Source organism: Netta rufina, assembly GCF_964035555.1.
Source record: "Netta rufina genome assembly, chromosome: 21".
In the NCBI taxonomy this organism is placed as follows: Eukaryota; Metazoa; Chordata; class Aves; order Anseriformes; family Anatidae; genus Netta; species Netta rufina.
The window spans coordinates 12,277,666-12,294,615 of NC_140145.1; the positions used below are offsets into that span (position 1 = coordinate 12,277,666).

The following is a 16,950-nucleotide window of genomic DNA, read 5'->3' on the forward strand; positions in this document are numbered from 1 at the left end:
ATGCTTTGTGATCTCTGTTATTAATCAGTAAGAACTGAGATCAAATGACAAAGACATTAGTACTAGTAGTTTTCTGATCTGGGGTGAAAAAAGCTGCTGTTTGCATAGAAGCCCAGTTTATGGTTCATCGCAAAGACGCAAGGTTTCACTAATCTTCAATACAGAGGCTGCTTCACATCTGCACAATGATCTGCTGTAGCAGAGAATGCCACAGTGAATATGAGGGAAAGAACCCTTTGGTTCCACACAGTAAGATTTTAAGAAAACTTTGAGTTAATGTGTCTGTCCCTCTCCAAACAGCAGTTTTTCTCCTCACAGGTGCATGCAGGTATAGTCAAAGTAAGCGAACAACTACTTTACCTGGTTGATACTATCTTCAGTTACAAATGAGAGAAACTGTCATATCACTAACAGATGGGAGAATATTAGGAGTGAGATTTAGTAAATTTTCAATGTATATTATCATTAGCTTTTACAGGAGTAAACCTATCGCTATCTAAAAATGATGCCATTGGTAGAAGTTGGATTTTTGGAATTGTGCAGGATTTTATCTCTTGCCTTTATCTCTTTGTAGATAAAAGTAGTTAATGCTAAGCCTTCGCTAGAAGATCAAAGTACCTTGACTTTTAATTACTGAATGCCTGACATCAAGTGTTCTAAGAGAGAAAGGGGAGAAAGGGGTTTAGGGAACTGTTCTGTGTTGAAATTCCTGACCTTTAGTTTTTACTGACTGAATAGGCCTACTTCAGCATGACATAACCTTTACAAACACCTACCACCTCATGGGTTAACCAAGATTTTGTACAAGAGGCTTCTGCATCCTCTAAATTTTGAGGTATGGTTCAAATTGGCTATTTGTAAACATAAGCATATAACAAAAGCTTTTTTCTTATAAATGTGCATGCACCAATGATAGCTAAGTGTCTGTGCAATGGTTTGGAGTTTGTTTTCTTGGCATGTCTGGGTTGACAGCTCTTTTAGACAGAGGTAGCAGGATACTGTTCTCATACAAAGTAAAAGTTAGGCTCTGACTGGGAGAAATCAGAGTTCTACAGCAAGAAGACAGGGTGACTGTCTGACAGGTTTTAGAAGCTGCAAGTTCAACTACTGATTGAATCTGCACAAGCGTCATGAAGAAAAAATGGCTCTATGTTACAACTGAGAAAGTTCTGCAGCTCTTCCTCCTCCTGAGTTACAGCAATCACTTGGCCTAATGTTCAAGTGGAAGATGGCCTATTGCTAAGAGTTGGGGTATTGTTGGCAGTATTTACCTCTCCTCTTGTACAATACCATCATCAAGTGCCTGAGAGAGGTGCTTCAGTCGTCGAATCCCTGAGGAGACCAGTTCCAACTCACACTCAAACTCTCTGCAAAAAGGATGTTTATTACTAGAGATGAAACAGGCAGACTGACTAGGTGACACTGCACAAGCCTCTATCCCTCTAGTAAAAACTCAAGTTACTGAGAGAAGTTTGGGCCTGTAATAATTATGTTCTTAATTCTACTGACCAACTGCTTCACATCTCCATTCATCCTATACATAGCTATCCTCCAGTTCAGTGACTGGTCTCAGGTTCTTGAGGTTTAGACAGCTTCTAGCTTTTGACATTTCTCACATGACTTTGACCGAGACAAAAGCATACCTGGTACATTATAAAATACTACCTTAGCTCACAACCCTTTCTCTAGTTTAGTGACACAGTTCAATGGTAGACTTGGCAGTGCTAGGTTAAAGATTGAACTAGATGACCTTAGAGGTCTTTTCCAACCTGAATTAGATCACAGAATCACAGAATCACAGAATTTCTAGGTTGGAAGAGACCTCAAGATCATTGAGTCCAACCTCTGACCTAACGCTAACAGTCCCCACTAAACCATTTCCCTAAGCTCTACATCTAAATGTCTTTTGAAGACTTCCAGGGATGGTGACTCTACCACTTCCCTGGGCAGCCTGTTCCAATAATAGATGATTCTATTATTCTAATTTCTGTTAAATCTTTGAGGCAAGAGGAATCTCTCTACTCTGTACGAAGAGGTTGGCATAGGCAGAACTCTTTCAGGTATCTCTGCAATAAAAATAGCTCTATCTTGCTAATGCTGCTAAGTAGAAGATGTGTTGAGAGCTTCTTTACCAGAAAAAGAAGAGCAGAGTTCAGGTATATTCCTAGAGTCAGATGTGGTTTGGTGCTGAGAAACATGCTGTAAACTTTCTAATCCAATGGGAGAGTGATTAAAAAGGAAGCTCTTTCTTGCCACGGCACAAAATGAACATTCATGGTTCAGCTTTATGCAGTGCTCAGCCCCTTTCTATTCAGCAACTTGTAACTACTACTTTCCTAACTGTCCTAAGAGCATACCATTTCAGTGGGATAGGATAACAACCTTCATGCCTTGCCATTCATTTTACAAGATACTCTAATCACAGTAACAAAAAAAAGCGGTAAGGTTTACACAAAAAAAAAAAAGTGTCTTACGTCATTCTGCTGGCACGAGCAGGTGATGAATAAGGGCTCTTAAGTGCTGCTGCTCTTCTTGATCTCCGGAGTGGGACAGCATCTTCACCGTGCCAGGATGGGAAACCCCTCCATTCTCTGTGTTCTGACACCCTTGTTGGCCCAAGCAAGGCTCTTTTGCTGGATTCTGGGGTGCTCATGGAACTGGCTGCTGGAGTAACACTATTCTTGTTATGGCAAGGGGTTTGAAGCATAGTACTTCTTTTCTTGGAAGAACTGGTCACATGGCTTCTCCTACCCACAGATTCATCCGGAAAGGCCACAATTGACTGTATTGGGTTTTGGTGAGTCTTCTGTATTTTCTGAAAGGTGCATTAGATAGACATGTTAAGCTAAATGAAATCTAGAGTTTGGAAACAGAAAGATAAGGAACATCTGAGCTGAATCCCTAGTTTTCATTCTCATATCAGGTTTACCCATTTGGGTTCAAGGAATCATTTGCTCCCCTAATCCTTGGAACCTGACAAGGACTTCAGCAGGCACTGGAAGAAAGTGCCTGCTGCTTTTGTGCAGGAAAGAGACAGGCTCTCTGATACAAAATTAATATGCCTAGAGTCTGCCTCCAACAGGAAGAGCAGTGCAAACTTTAGGTTGCTATGATGCTACCACCTACTGGCTTTTGTCAGTCCAAATTTAGATTGACTGTTATGAAGGACATGCTAATAAATAGCACAGGTGCAGGAAAGATCTCTATCTGTATTTATATGTCTAAAGCTACGCATTTCACAGAAACAATCATTTGCAAGCAATGGCAGTCTCTACCCACCTTCTTCCTCATGAAGGCTGCTCTGTCATACATGATGAAATACAGTAGGGGAAAGGGGCTTTATTAAATGATGTCTTATGTTTATTCTTTTCACCTTCCTCCCTGTTCTGCCAGAACCATAATTTTTCTGGATAATAAAGGCAAGGATTATCTAGCAATGATAACATTCTACTAATGAGTAGCTATGAGTCAACCACTGTGTTGTACAATACATAGAATAAACATTCTGGAATACATTATACTTTACATCAGAGTCCAGTAATCTTGGAACTGAAGTTGAAGCACAAAATAAACTCTACCTACTCTCCAGTGCAAAGGCAAAGTACCTGGGACACCATTCCAAAAGCATTTCTTGCTGTTCTTGTAATACTCCGGAGAGTTTGGCACTTTGCTCTTGCTTCCATACTTTCCCAAGTTGGGGTCTCATGGAAATTCAGCTCTACCTGTTTTAAAGGTATTCGCTTCCTTAGAGACATACGGATGGTATTGAGAGAACTCAAAGAAGCCTTTCTCTTGAATTTGTCTGGTACAGGGCTGTCATTTTCATCAAAGTCAGCTAGGAGCTGGTGTTTCTGCCAGCCCATTGTTGCCTTGACATTTTTGAGCACAGATACCATCTCGGTCCAAGTCTTGATCAATTTATTTCTGAAACGATCAGAATACAAACAAAAATTAGAGCAAAGTGCATCAGTATGGAAAAGGAGAGATTGGATATCACACACTGCGTTTCCAAGGACATCAGTCCTGGCAAGCCGCGAGCTGCAAGCACATCAGGTGGAACGCGATTTAACTGAAAGTTTCTCGATGCCTCACGCAGACTAAGGTCCCACATTCATAGCTTACCGGGTTCCTTTCAGGTAAACTGCCGATCGCTACGGATTATTTCACCTCGGAAAGCCCTGCACAGGCGGGATACCGGGAAGGGAGCAGCTGCTGCCCAAGGGTTGAGTCCTCTGAAGCCCGCGGCAGCTGAGGCGGCGAGCCCCGGCGACGCGGTTACTTCACGCGCAGGAGACGTTGAAAACCACGGCCGCGAAAGACGGCAGCGGCGATACAAAGGCTGGGGGAGAGCAGGGTCAAGCCCTGCACGGCCTCCTCCTCGTACGGCAGGGGACGCGGCCCGCGACAGGGCCTGCACCGACCGGGACTAGGCCCGAGCCGCCCGCCACCGCCACAGCCGTCGCCGCCGCTGCGTTCAAATCCCGCCCCGCCCCCCTGCGTTCAGGATTGGCCGGCGCAGCCGCGCGCGCGCTTCCATTGGCTGAGCGCGGAGGCCGTTAGACGCGCGGCCACCGCCCAGGGTGGGTCGGGGAGCTGCGGGAGCGGAGCGTGACGTGACGTGACGCGACCGCTTCTGTTATTGCTGATAATTACAAGAGAAGTCTTGGAAGGCTGCGTTTGTTGCTGTTGTTTTTGGTTTTGTTGTTGTTTTGCCCCATGGGCTTCTTTCATTGCTGGAGAAGACAGAGCTGGTGGAATTACAGCGTTGTGCTGCAAACTGCTGGGGGGCCCTGTAGCAAATCAGGCAGCAACGAAAGGCCGAGTGCTGCCAATGTCATTAGTTTTGTTTTGCATCCTACCCCAGAGGAAAGCAAGTAACGCATTGACCTTCAAAACTGAAAAAAACGCTCTTGGAAAGAGCTGACTGCTAGCGACACCTTGCCCTGCCAGAGCCACATCTGGCTTGCCAATTGACATTGCAGGATGCCTTGCAAGTCAGGCCAGAGGCTTGTAAGCGTACTTTCTAGGAGTTGCAAAGCACTACAGTTTTAAAATTTCCACATGACAGCGTTTGTACCCTTTTGTATTCATAAACTTTAATGTGGGCAAGTGCATCCCAAGAAATAGTCCATTGTTAATAGAAATGTATTTCTGTGTATTACAGCCATATATGCTAGATTTGGTAGAACCAAATGGTAAACTGATCTGTAAAAGGCCTCATGAAAACAAGCACCTAACAGATCCGTGGGACTTAATTTGTATTTTACAGATGACGTTTGTGATTAGTAAATAAAAAGATAGATATGAAATGCATTATTTTCCTTCTTGGCTTTTTATTGTCTTTTCCTGAGATGATGAAACAAGTCTGCTTATCTTTTTCATTCTCTTTACCTCAGCCCAACTAACTTGTTTCAAGTTGGCTTTCTTTGCTGTTTGCCCTAGCATGGCTCCAGTTGTTGTGACATCACAAAAGTTACTTCTTTGCTTGATAGCAATGACCAAACTTTGGGGAGGGGGCGGTGAAGAGGGAGGTAGAGAAAACAAGTCATGAACTCAGGAGGGCGACTATCCGTCAGAGCTGGAAAGGTGCTCAGGGAGCTGGACAGAGTCCAGTCTTGAGAGTGGAACAGGTAACATCTTGCATCATGTTTGTTTCCTTGTGTTTTATTACTACGCAGTTGGACTCCTGACTCACCAGCCTTCCAGTCCACTGGACCAAAATGTCTCAACAGCCTGTTTGACCAAGTGATAGAGTAGCTTACAGTGCTTATTACTCTCAAGAGGGATTGTACCTTCATCTAAGACATGGCGCTACTTTCAATTGTCCTGAAACAGTATTCAAGGGGCTAAGGACAGACATGTGCAATATCTTTGCACAGACAGTACTGCTCATCTCTGTACAGCCCAGAATGCTGGACACATTTCTACACTAGGTATCAGGCCCCAAAACATTATCAATTGCAATGACTGTTATCATACCATTTCCCTGTTTAGCTAGACTAGAGGCCGAAAAGTTCAAAGATGAATCCCGTGATTGTTTTTTACTTATTTTTTTTCTTTTGATTTAGGTTAGACCATCGTTTAGACATAAGAACTTACTTGATCCTGACAACTTGAGTACAGAAGCAAAGAAAAGACTATTGCTTTTGACTGTAAAGAAGCAAACTTTTAGCTGTTTGCTTGAAAGACCATCCTGTTGGGAATTACCGGAAATTTAGCCATAGCTTTCTTAATTTAAGCTTGGTTCAACAGTCAGAGGAGACGTGAAAAATTGTCTCCTCAATGGAGGATGACAGTGACTCTGAGCAGAGCTCCTGGGCTGATCTACCTGATGTCTGTCTGAGACATGTCTTCCACTGGTTAGGTGACAAGGATAGATCTCGGGCTGCCTTGGTCTGTAAAAAATGGAGTCAGGCCATGTACTCAGGATCCCTCTGGAGAACCAGAACCATCACATTCAGTGGTCAGCCATCAAGGGCACACACGTTTGAATTTAAAACTGCACTGTGGTATGTCAAGAAATTTGGCAAGTATTTGGAGCACCTTGAAATCAAGTTATTGTATCCTTACAATACTGTCATTACTCGAAAATTTCAAGCGACTATGAGAGGTCTTCTTTCACACTTGGGTAAATGTAACAGTCGCCTCATATCCCTGAGCATCAAGAACCTGGAATTAGACCGCTTGGTCTGGAAAAACATGGTCAGGGCTCAGTTTATCAAGAACTTAGGTACCTTCCTGAAAAGAATGAGCAAACAGCTTGATTATCTCAACTTAAAAGGAGCAAGAGTAACCTTGGAAGAAGGCTGTGGGCTTCTGAATTCTCTGAGCTGCTTGACTAATAAAAGCTTTATATCAGAAATCAATATCGAGGATTTCTTCAATCTCCACCTTTCTGTCTACAGCAGCACCTTGTTCCACCAAACCATGTCCAAGTTCCACAGCCTGGTTATCCTGACTTTTAATTATAATTGCATCTCTGATGAACTGCTGGACATCCTGCGGGAGCACAGTGCTCATTCCCTGCGCACCTTGAATATCAAATGTCATATCCACGACCCTCATGGGCAAGTCGTCTGGGGAATGTCATGGGCCAACTTGGCCAAGAGAGCCCCAAAACTGAACATCAACTTCTTCTTTGAAAGAGTTATGAAGCACGATCACTTAGCCAGAATCCTGCTAGTGGAAATCCCAGTCAGGAGCATCAGTTTACGGAGCTGCTATTTCAGTGATCCAGACTGGATAATGAGACCTACCCTCACCAACCTCCTCCCAGCCTACTGCCATGTGCTGCAGGTAAGGTGAGCAGTAGCGACAACTTAGAGCGGTAGTGATAACTTATCCCAAAGGTAAGTAAAGTAATCATGTAGGCATTCTGCGTAACAACAGTCACCTATAGGAATTCCTGACCACTTCAGTTTTATTTTTATGGTATTTTTCAGGAGAATTATTCAGTGTTCCAGTGTTCCAGCTGTAGTCTAGTTTGGTACTACTATCAGTTTGGTAGTGTTTGGACAATGCTCTCAGACACGTAGCCTTTTTTTGGGGGGTGGTCCTTTGGGGACCCAGAAGTTGGACTCGATGATCATTGTGGGTTCCGTCCAAACCGGGAATTTATAATTCTATGATTAATTATCCTTCCCTAGTTACAATGTTTGTGATGCTGTTCTTCACTAATGGCAGGCTGGTGTCAGGTTGCCCTCGTAAAATACCAAAACATCAAAAATACCGGTGATTGTAATGTCAGCTGTGAGCTAAAAGAACCTTTCAGGCAGAAAAGCATCATTTTTGTAGAAAAGCTCTTCTGCCAAAACAATTTGTTATCATGGAGGTTGCATCACAAAAGGTGTAAATGACTTACCTGGTCCATGCATTCTTGAGGGAAGCACATGGCCTTACAACTAATGGTTATTGACAGCTTTCTTTAAGTTCTGTTGCATTGTAGAATTTTGCAATAAACACCAGTGATCTGTAAAGCTTTCTAGAAGTTGTCTTTGGATGTACTCTTTTACTCTGTTATCTTTGATCATTTCTGGTATGTGAAATAATACCATGGCGTGAGCTGTGGGTTGTCTAGAAGACACTAGAAGCCCACTAGAAGTTGCATGTCTCTTAGGATGGTACGTCATGCACAGTGGACCGCCATCTTAAGGGGAGAATGGAAATTAGCATTGCATATACTTCTGTCATAAAAAAGTTATTTTTTTGCTAGTGTCAAGGTTCAAAGTCGATCTGCTGGCAGTCACTTCTGTTAGCAAATTTGGGAAATCCAGTTGCTACTGCACTCACAAGCTTTTTTCGGTGGTACTAACAGTGTTCTTTCTTTTTCAAGAAATTAACACTTGAAGTAAACAATGACCATGAGGTGCTGGATGATGAGCTGCTACAGCTCATCTTATCATGCAGGAGGTTGTTTTTTCTGAAAGTCTGGGCATTTCTTAATGTCACCTTTATGGAGAGGGTGCTACATAATCGTGCAGAAAGGAGATGCTTTTTGACTACCATAAAGGTAAGACTTTGTGCTTCAAAACTCCTGTTACCTTCCTTCTTCTCTTCCCTATCGAGAGGAATCTGAGGTCACTATATCCATATAAAGGTCACAGAAGGAAAAGTTAACGTAACTACCTTCCCTATATAATGCTTTAGTATTGTAATGATCCTGAGAACCACTCACAGAAGTGGAGCTTCCCAACCTACTCAGCCATGTACAGAATACTATGTAAGTTCAGTAGCTAGCACCAACCATGCCACGAGTCTTTGCTAGTCTAGGGGTTCCCTCTGTCACCTCCCAGGTCAAGCTAGGGATTCTTAGTTACCTCGCAGGCCTGGTATTTGGATCCATGCTTAAACTGTAGAGTGTGGGTTGGCTCCTAGTAAACTGCAAAAATATGTAAACACATCTCACTGAATAGGGATGCTGTGTTGAACTGGGGCTAGACCACAAATGTAGCTGGTGTAAGCCATGCTGTCATGCTGCTTTGCCTGCTGGACTCTGAATTTAGTAGATTCTGTTAGAGCTGTGCAGATCCCACATATGCATTAGTCCTGGGGGAAAAGTACCCTTCCTCTTCCCAAAAAATTCTTTGGCAGGAGATGAGTCTTCACACAGTTTGGAGTAAAACCAGTAAAAACTTTAGGATTTAGCTCCAAAAAATTGGCTTCTCTAGATCCCTCAATAGTTGTAGAGGCTTCCTGTTGCCATGAACTTTAATGGGTTGAGACTGCTCCATGTATCTGAGACACATGACTGCCATTCATGCACACAGGTCAGGATTTACACAGCCCGACAAGAGACCAGTGAGGAGGATCGACTGTTGCGCGATATTTACAAGAAGTTCAAAAACCTGATTGACTCAGAGCTTAATTATTTTGTCATCACCTACCCAATGGTGTAAGCCACAGGGAGACCCAGAAAAACACCAGTTACATCTACAAATGATGAACGAATCCTTTAGATGGCATTAGTAAGGGATTTAAATCTTGCCGGTGCTGCCTCCAAAAGGGAAATACCATTACAGCAAGAGACAGGCAAGGAACAATTTTACTATCCCCTGGATTAAAATGTTGGATTTGAGAACCAAATGTGTCTCCTGCATCATTTATCCTTGTAACTTCTTTGCTTTCCCTCACCAGAACCAGAGGAAGCCCTTTCCCAGCCTTTACATGCACCTCCAGTAAAATCTAGCCCCTCCACTTTACTCAGCAATTCCCACTGCAGAGTTTCAAACACCTCACAATTGAAGGCCCTCTGATTGTTTCTGTTTTACAAATAGGGAAACAGAGATACGGGGTGAGGAAATGATTAACCCCAAATTAACCTTGGCTTGATCTTGACTCAGTTGCCATCAGATACCCCATCCAATGTATCACCAGTCCCTAGTTCCTATTGAGTTTAATATACACACTGTCCAGTTCTTAACAGCAGGTGTTAAGAAAAAAAAACGTACCTTGGCTAGTCCTACCCATGGTGCTTCCACCCACCCCTCCCATTTGCCCATCTTTCCAGCAAGTGCCTTATGTGGAAACACCTACTTAAACTTCCACAACTTCTGTACCTCTCAGTGGCAAAAGATATCATCAGTTGCACATGAGATAAATAACATGGAAGGCACATTCCTTCTTATTCTGGAACTTTATTGTCAAGTGGGAGATTTCATCAGGCATTCTAAAGCATAGAAGTAGCTGTAAATACTAGGTCTGTTTTAATTACCTTACACATCTAGAACGAGAAGACAGCATTAAGACAAACCAGTAAATCTGGAAGTTTGTCAATAAAAATCTCACCAGGAGTTGTTCAGGAAGATGTCTTCAAAAGTTGTTAATGCAAACAGACTCTCTCATCTGCATGCAGAGCACTTCATCAATGTATAATGTATTTGCCTTGACTTGGATCTCCTCCTCCAAGGAAAGCTGTCGTCGGCTCAGACCTTTCAGCTCTGTCTCAGCCTGTGCCAATGTATCCTTTAACCTAACAGGGAAAATATAGACACACATTATTTGAGAATACATGGACATTTTGTCATATGGGATAAGAATTCCAAGTGGGAAAAAAAAAAAAAAAAAAAAAAAAAAAAAAAAGAATGAGGATTAACAGTGAGACTCTATCCAGACAGCTTACCCTAAAATGTGCTACCCTTAAGGAAAAAGCAGTTCCCAACCTTTCAGGGAGGATAGCTGGGACCCAATGTTACTGTGACTATTTAACTTAACCCATTAATATATACCACAGTTTTCCCACTCTTTCATCATTTCTACTTGCCTTTGAATATTGTTTGTAATCTCTTGAACTTCACTAATCAACTTGTATTGTACTGTATCATAACATAATTCCACATTGGGACGATGGTTTCTTGCTTCCAAGCGAGTTTGAACCACTTTGACAGGTCCTTCTTTATCAGCAATTGCTTTCTTTAAGGCTGCAATGTTCTTCTCCTGTAAGGCAGTCTCATCCATCACCTTAACAAATCCAACAGAAGGAACTGCTGCACACTGCCTCTTACAATGAGCGAAATCATCAAGATCTTTAATAGCTATAGTAATAGCAATCACAGTAACACTCATTATGTTTAGGTTTTATTTTACTAGAGTATTTTTACAGGTTGCCCAGGATTATGGTTCCTTCACTGGAGAGGAGGTAACATCATTCTAAGTGAGACTAACAATTTAAGTTCAGCAATTAACTCTTAACATCAAGCCCAGTTTTTATGCATCGAACTTCAAGCACATTGGCCCTGATTTAATAAGCTATTAGGCTTTTACATCACAATCGTGAAAACCCTGTAGGAATACCATGTATCTGAAAATCACAAGGGAAATCCCAACTTCACTGAAGCCTAAGCATTTCCATTGAGTGAATGCTTTCAGAAACAATTTACCTCTGTATCAGTGCACATAGAGCTGGTTCAATAAAATCTAAGCTGACTGTTATAGGGGTAGAGGGTGGAGGTGGGGTACAGATGGTGGTGGGGGAATGTGGCAGTTCTTGCCAGTATTATGAAGGTAAAATTCTTAACTGCAGTAGCTCAAGACACCAGATTCAGTAAACTGGCTGATAACCCATGCCCATTGTTTTCATCTTTTCACTGACAGACTGCTATTACTTACTGATGCAAGGAGTATTTCTAGCTTGTGCTTGGCATCTCTGACTTCCTTCACCCTGTTTCTAAAAGCAACATTGACCATCTCATATTGCTTGTGCATGTCATTCGCTGTCTGGGAAAGGATGCTGTCAATCATTGCCCTTAGTGACAGTGAGTTGTTTCTCTGTTTGTCAGCCTTTTCAACATTTATGTTTGAGAAATCTGTCCAGTCTTCAGGGCTAATAAAACTGAAAGAGATCCAAAATAAAAGGTCATTGACTGGTAGCATCAGGCCATCTGTGATTTTGTAAATCTGTAATTGCTCCATAAAACCAAATATGAGTGCTAAAAAGAACAAATCAGTACTATAAAGCAGTACTATTAACTGCATGCCCCAGCGAGTGCTAGTTTTTCTGGGAATTAAACAGATACAAAATAAAGACCCGCTCTGTCACAAACATTTCAGAAAGAAATAGGGGTAGTATGGAAACCATTTTGATAAAATCACAGAGCAACTTTCTTTTTACTTTCCTTTCCTGATAAGGGAGGAAGGGGTAGACACAGACAATAAGCAAAGTTTCTTGGAACACCTTTTGTTAATGAAACTTTTTTTACTAAAATAATTAATATGTTACTATTAATAATAAGTAACTATTCACATAACACCTTCACTTACTCTCTTGCACAGTTCAGTTCTACATATACAAATAGTGAATTGTAGCAATAGTTGCAAAGCCAACCCCCAGGTGTATCACCAGAAGTGGAGGGTCATACTTGTGCCCCAGTGGCTTGTAGGCAGGTATTTGGAAAGTTTCTCAGAGGTTTATTTGTTTCATTGGGTGTGTTTATAAACCTGTAATCATCATCTGCATACAGCATCAAACACTGTTCTGGGTGTGGTCTGAGTTACACAATCCGTTGTTGATGTCCCCTGGTGTAGTAGTGGCAAGAACCAGCAGTGTCTTGGTGTTCCAAGTGTGTCAGTTCTTGCAGAGTCAATAGCTTCCTCAGGAGACTGTTTCACACACTACATAGCCTGTTTCTTCTCACCAACCTGTTCTGTAGTAGCTGTTTCTCCATCTAAACCATTCACACTTTATTCACACAAAAGGGGCATATTTGACAGGTTAACAACTGAATTATAAATTAACCCCACACCTCATGTGTCCCAGTCCAGCATTCTACCAACTACGACATCCTGGGAGAGGAAAGGAAATTATATCAGTTAATCTATTCTGGTTTTAAGCAATGTATGAAATTTGCTCTAAGTAACTGTGAGCCTCAAAAACTTGTAGTGTACTGCAGTTCTCTAGAAACATGATTATTGTGGCTTATTTCACTGACATATTACACAGATACTAAAGTGATGGACAGAAGTATAAAAAAATATACAACAGACTGATGATGAACAGCTAGTCTGTCTTACACATAGTTACTTACATATAGTTACAACAACCTCCTGCAGTGCTACAGGCCTGGGGGAGAGTGGCTTGAAAGTCATGCAGGAGAAAAGGATCTGGGGGTGCTGACTGATGCTCACCTGAGCATGAGCTGCCAGTGTGCCCAGGTGGCCAAGAAGGCCAACAGCTTCCTGGCTTGTATCAAGAATAATGTAGCCAGCGGGACCAGGGAGGTGATCGTTCCCCTGTACTCAGCTCTGGTGAGGCCAGACCTTGAGTACTGTGTTCAGCTTTGGGCCCCTCAGTACAAGAAGGACATCAAGGTCCTGGAACATAGCCAGAGAAGGGCTACAAAGCCGGTGAAGGGCCTGGAACACAAGTCCTATGAGGAGCGGCTGAGCGGGGAACTGGGGTTGTTTAGTCTGGAGAAGATGAGGGTCAGGGGAGACCTCATTGCTTTCTACAACTACCTGAAAGGAAGGCGTGGGGAGATGGGGGTCGTCCTCTTCTCACAGATAAGTAGTAACAGGACAAGAGGGAACAGCCTCAAGTTGCAAGAGGGTAGGTTTAGGTTAGAAATCATGAGACATTTATTCTCAGAAAGAGCAGTCAGGCATTGAAATGGGTTGCCCAGGGAAGTGGTGGTGTCACCGTCCCTGGGCGTGTTTAAGGAAAACTCGGACCTGGTGTTTAGCGACACAGCTTATTGGGTGACATTGGTAGTAGGGTGATGGTTGGACCAGATGATCTTGAAGGTCTTTTCCAACCTTAATGATTCTAAGATTCTACTTTAATCTTGCTATTTCTGGAATGGTTCAAACTAGCTGTATAGTTAGCATATATTTGCTGAGCTAAATAACCACTTACTTTCCTTCTATTTTCACTGCATTATCAGCATATCTGACATCAGGAGTGTTGTTTGTCAGGCTAGCACAGTAACTGTCAATCTTCGAAGCTGTGAATTTATCCTTCAGATCCATTTCCAGGTTGTATTTTGCAGAACGGTTTAGTCTAGAAGAAGAAACAACAAGACTCTAAGCCAAAGCTTAAGCAGAAGTCTCTCAAACATGCATGTGAGAAGAGGTACATTAGTCAATGAAAATGCTGTTACTGAATTTTTCATGCATGAACTCTTAGTTGTAAAGTCACAAAATCTAGAGCATGGTGCTAACTCCATGTGAACTGATGATATAATCTCCACTGGAATTAAATGCACAGGACTGGATCCTGGGAAGACCAGGGATCGTGTCGAAGTGCTTTCAGTTCTAACAGAACTTCTCACGATTAAAACTGAACTTCTTTAACTGTTTAGAACTGAAAGTAACCTTGGTTCTGTGTTCAGCCTGATGCTTCAACTTCTCAGGGTTATGTCTGTCCTACTTTTCAGATAACCAAAGTTAAGTTATGCTCTTTGCCACTGTACCTGATTTGCTCAATGGTTTGTTCCAATGTACGTTCAAGCAAAGCAATTACCCCCTGTAAGACTTCAACTTCTTTGACCAGTTCCTGTTCCACTTCATCATGCACCAAGTCAATCCCAACTCGCCTCTGCCTAAATAAAAAGAGGAAAAGCCATCAGTCACATTGTTCAAATGCCTACTGATAACAGTGGTGAGAGCCCAGCATATCCAAAGTCTTTCTTTGCCACACTGGTAATCCGTCCTTTAAGGGATTGGGTCCCCAGTGTTAAAACACATAAATCAGACCATGACTCTGCTGCAGAAGCAGCCCCTCAGTTTTCAGCCTTTTAAATTATTTGTTAAAAGTTTATTACCTAGATTTTTTTTTCTCACTCCCTGAACACTTTTCTTCTTGATCTCACCTGTTCAGGAGACACTTCTGGGCAATGACAAGTGGCTCTTTGCAACTCTCCAAGGCTTTCTCCAGCCTGGTCTTGAAAGTCAACAGTACCTCTGTCTCATTAGTAATTTGTTCAAGTTTGTTATCTAATTCTTGCCTCCAGAATTTTATTTCTTCCAGTCTCTGCTCTGCAGAATGAAAGTTACAAACATCTATTAATACAAGCTGCTCTCAAACGCTAGAGCATTGTGAGTCAGATCTTAGCTACAGCTAGAAATAGACTCAGTCCACTGCAGAGTGAGTTTAGTGCTGGAGGCTGATGTGTGGACACAGTTTTACAACACTGTGTCAGGAGGTTGGGGTGAAATAGCTTTCTGCACATTTTAGACAGGTAGTTTATTTCATATAAAATAAAGAATCCACCTAGAAATATTTTGATAATGTTCTGTATTTTTCCATGAGATCAGATAACATGGCATTGACATATATTCCTACCGAAAATCACCAAATTTTTTAAGTCTAGCCTAAACATATAGCTCAGATGATACTTGCAGAGCACACATGGGATTACCTATTTTCTTGTTGACATCACTTTGGGTTTTCTGAGTTGTCTTTTCTATTTCATCCACCAGCCTTTGACTCTCAGCTATCATGCGCTCTGAACTGGATTTCTGAGACTCTGTACTGGCACACTGCATCTTGTTTGCGACATGCCATTCGGAAGGATGAAACTTCGGTGGTGCTTGAAACAGTCTGGACATTTTTTTTAGAAGGGTTCTGAATATAACACAGGTCAGTTCTTGGAATGTGGAACCTGAAATCAGGAGTAGCATTATATTTGGCTGCAGAAGCAAGAAGGGATGAATACGGTCCAGGAGGGTAGAAAAAACATCTTGCCCCTTTTATCTGCAAAATGACACAGATATGAAAAGAAATAATTTCTTGCTCAAGGTTCCCCAGGAGTTTGCTAAGATGTGGAGGAGAGGTTTTGGTGTGGGAGAATGAAGAACCGAGAATTTGGGAATGGAAACTAGGAGGAAAGAGAGACGATCAGAGAAAGCTGAAAAAAAGTGAACTAGTATAAAAGTTAAATAATGTCCCACAGGTTGTAGAAGTAAACATGCTTTAAGAACATGGCTGGAGAGATGCATAAACTCTAGACTGCAAAACAAACAAGCAAACAAACAAAACTAACAGACACTAAAAAAATGTGGAAAAGGAACCTTAAAAATTTGAAAACCAGATAAAAGAGGAAACGGAAAAGCCTAGGGAGTGCTAGAGGAGAACACAGAACAAAGCCTACTTGTGACTCTTTTAACATAGGGTTAAACAGATGCCCAAAATATATGCAAAGTGACAGCAATTTGACTGAATATCAATTTTCCTATTCTTGCACTAAGTTTATCCAGTGCTTCTGAGATAACTCCTCTCCACAGGGACAGCATACACTCACCAACACACGGTTTTGCCCACACACTAGCACAGGTATCGTTAGACATCACCACCCCCCCCACACACACACACCTTTCTCCCTCACACACCTCTTGGCTGAAACTGCTCCTGGCCTGGATTGTTCGTTTCCAAGGACAAATCCTGGCTAAGCAACACGTCCTCGCTTCCCCTTCACTGGGGGGTTTGTTCACAGCTTTCTTCCAGCCTCAATCTTCACGGCAGCAGCACAGTTCGTTTTTAAACGTGAGACAAATCCTGCAGGAGGGGGCTCAGAACGTCAGGGCAGGTAAACAAAGCAGTTGCTATGGGAAGAGCAACGCTGCCTCCAGCAACCTGGCCAGCTACTGCTATTGCACCAAGTGCTTCCTTTCACCCTTTGCCAGAAAAAATAAAAATAAAAAAATTCTTTGTCTATTAATTGAAATGGCTGTCACAGCTTTGGTCAGTAATTTTTGAAGGATTTATTGAAGAAAAACATAAAGATTCTGAAAACAAATGAAAGGTGTGTTAAATACCTAACCAAAATGTCCGTCATAAAATATTTAGCAGTATTCTTTAACCACTCAATTTTCCTGGCAACTATGTTCTTTCCTTACCTGAGACAAAAGAGGTTTGGATCCAAAGAGAAGAAATGGAGGAGACAAAAGAGCATTACATTAGATGCTACAGCTGGAGCCTTCTCTTCCCCAGGCTGAACACCACCAGCTCTCAGTCTTTCT

At 42.2% G+C, this 16,950-nt stretch overlaps 2 protein-coding genes across 3 annotated transcripts; one reads left to right on the plus strand and one right to left on the minus strand.

Moving 5' to 3' along the window:
• Window positions 1–3,786: 3,786 nt before the first annotated feature.
• TEKT1 (tektin 1) lies at window positions 3,787–16,173 on the minus strand. Of its 2 annotated transcripts, XM_084299848.1 has the most exons (8): window positions 15,351–16,173; window positions 14,802–14,967; window positions 14,403–14,531; window positions 13,847–13,990; window positions 11,605–11,827; window positions 10,760–10,956; window positions 10,285–10,468; window positions 3,787–3,924 (listed from the first exon to the last, which is right to left on the minus strand). In XM_084299848.1, exons 1-7 carry the CDS (start codon window positions 15,610–15,612, stop codon window positions 10,309–10,311), a joined length of 1,281 nt encoding a protein of 426 aa, XP_084155974.1. In that variant the 5' UTR covers window positions 15,613–16,173; the 3' UTR covers window positions 3,787–3,924; window positions 10,285–10,308. The 2 variants fall into 2 exon arrangements, with proteins under 2 accessions (XP_084155974.1, XP_084155973.1); XM_084299847.1 differs by lacking the exon at window positions 3,787–3,924 and having other exon boundaries at window positions 10,165–10,468.
• FBXO39 (F-box protein 39) lies at window positions 6,283–9,395 on the plus strand (the record flags this gene model as incomplete). The annotated part of the gene is made up of 3 exons (XM_084299558.1): window positions 6,283–7,296; window positions 8,333–8,509; window positions 9,267–9,395. The coding sequence occupies 3 exons, from the start codon at window positions 6,283–6,285 to the stop codon at window positions 9,393–9,395; spliced, it is 1,320 nt and encodes a 439-aa protein (XP_084155684.1).
• Window positions 16,174–16,950: the final 777 nt, after the last annotated feature.

Bases quoted from the DNA above. Each gene is read 5' to 3' on its own strand.
- TEKT1 (XM_084299848.1), bottom strand. From the start codon at position 15,612: ATGCTACTCCTGATTTCAGGTTCCACATTCCAAGAACTGACCTGTGTT. The intron at 14,968-15,350 runs GTAATCCCATGT...TTCATTCTGCAG, and splicing joins TGATGTCAACAAGAAAATAG to AGCAGAGACTGGAAGAAATA. The intron at 13,991-14,402 runs GTACAGTGGCAA...TTCTTCTTCTAG, and splicing joins CAAACCATTGAGCAAATCAG to ACTAAACCGTTCTGCAAAAT.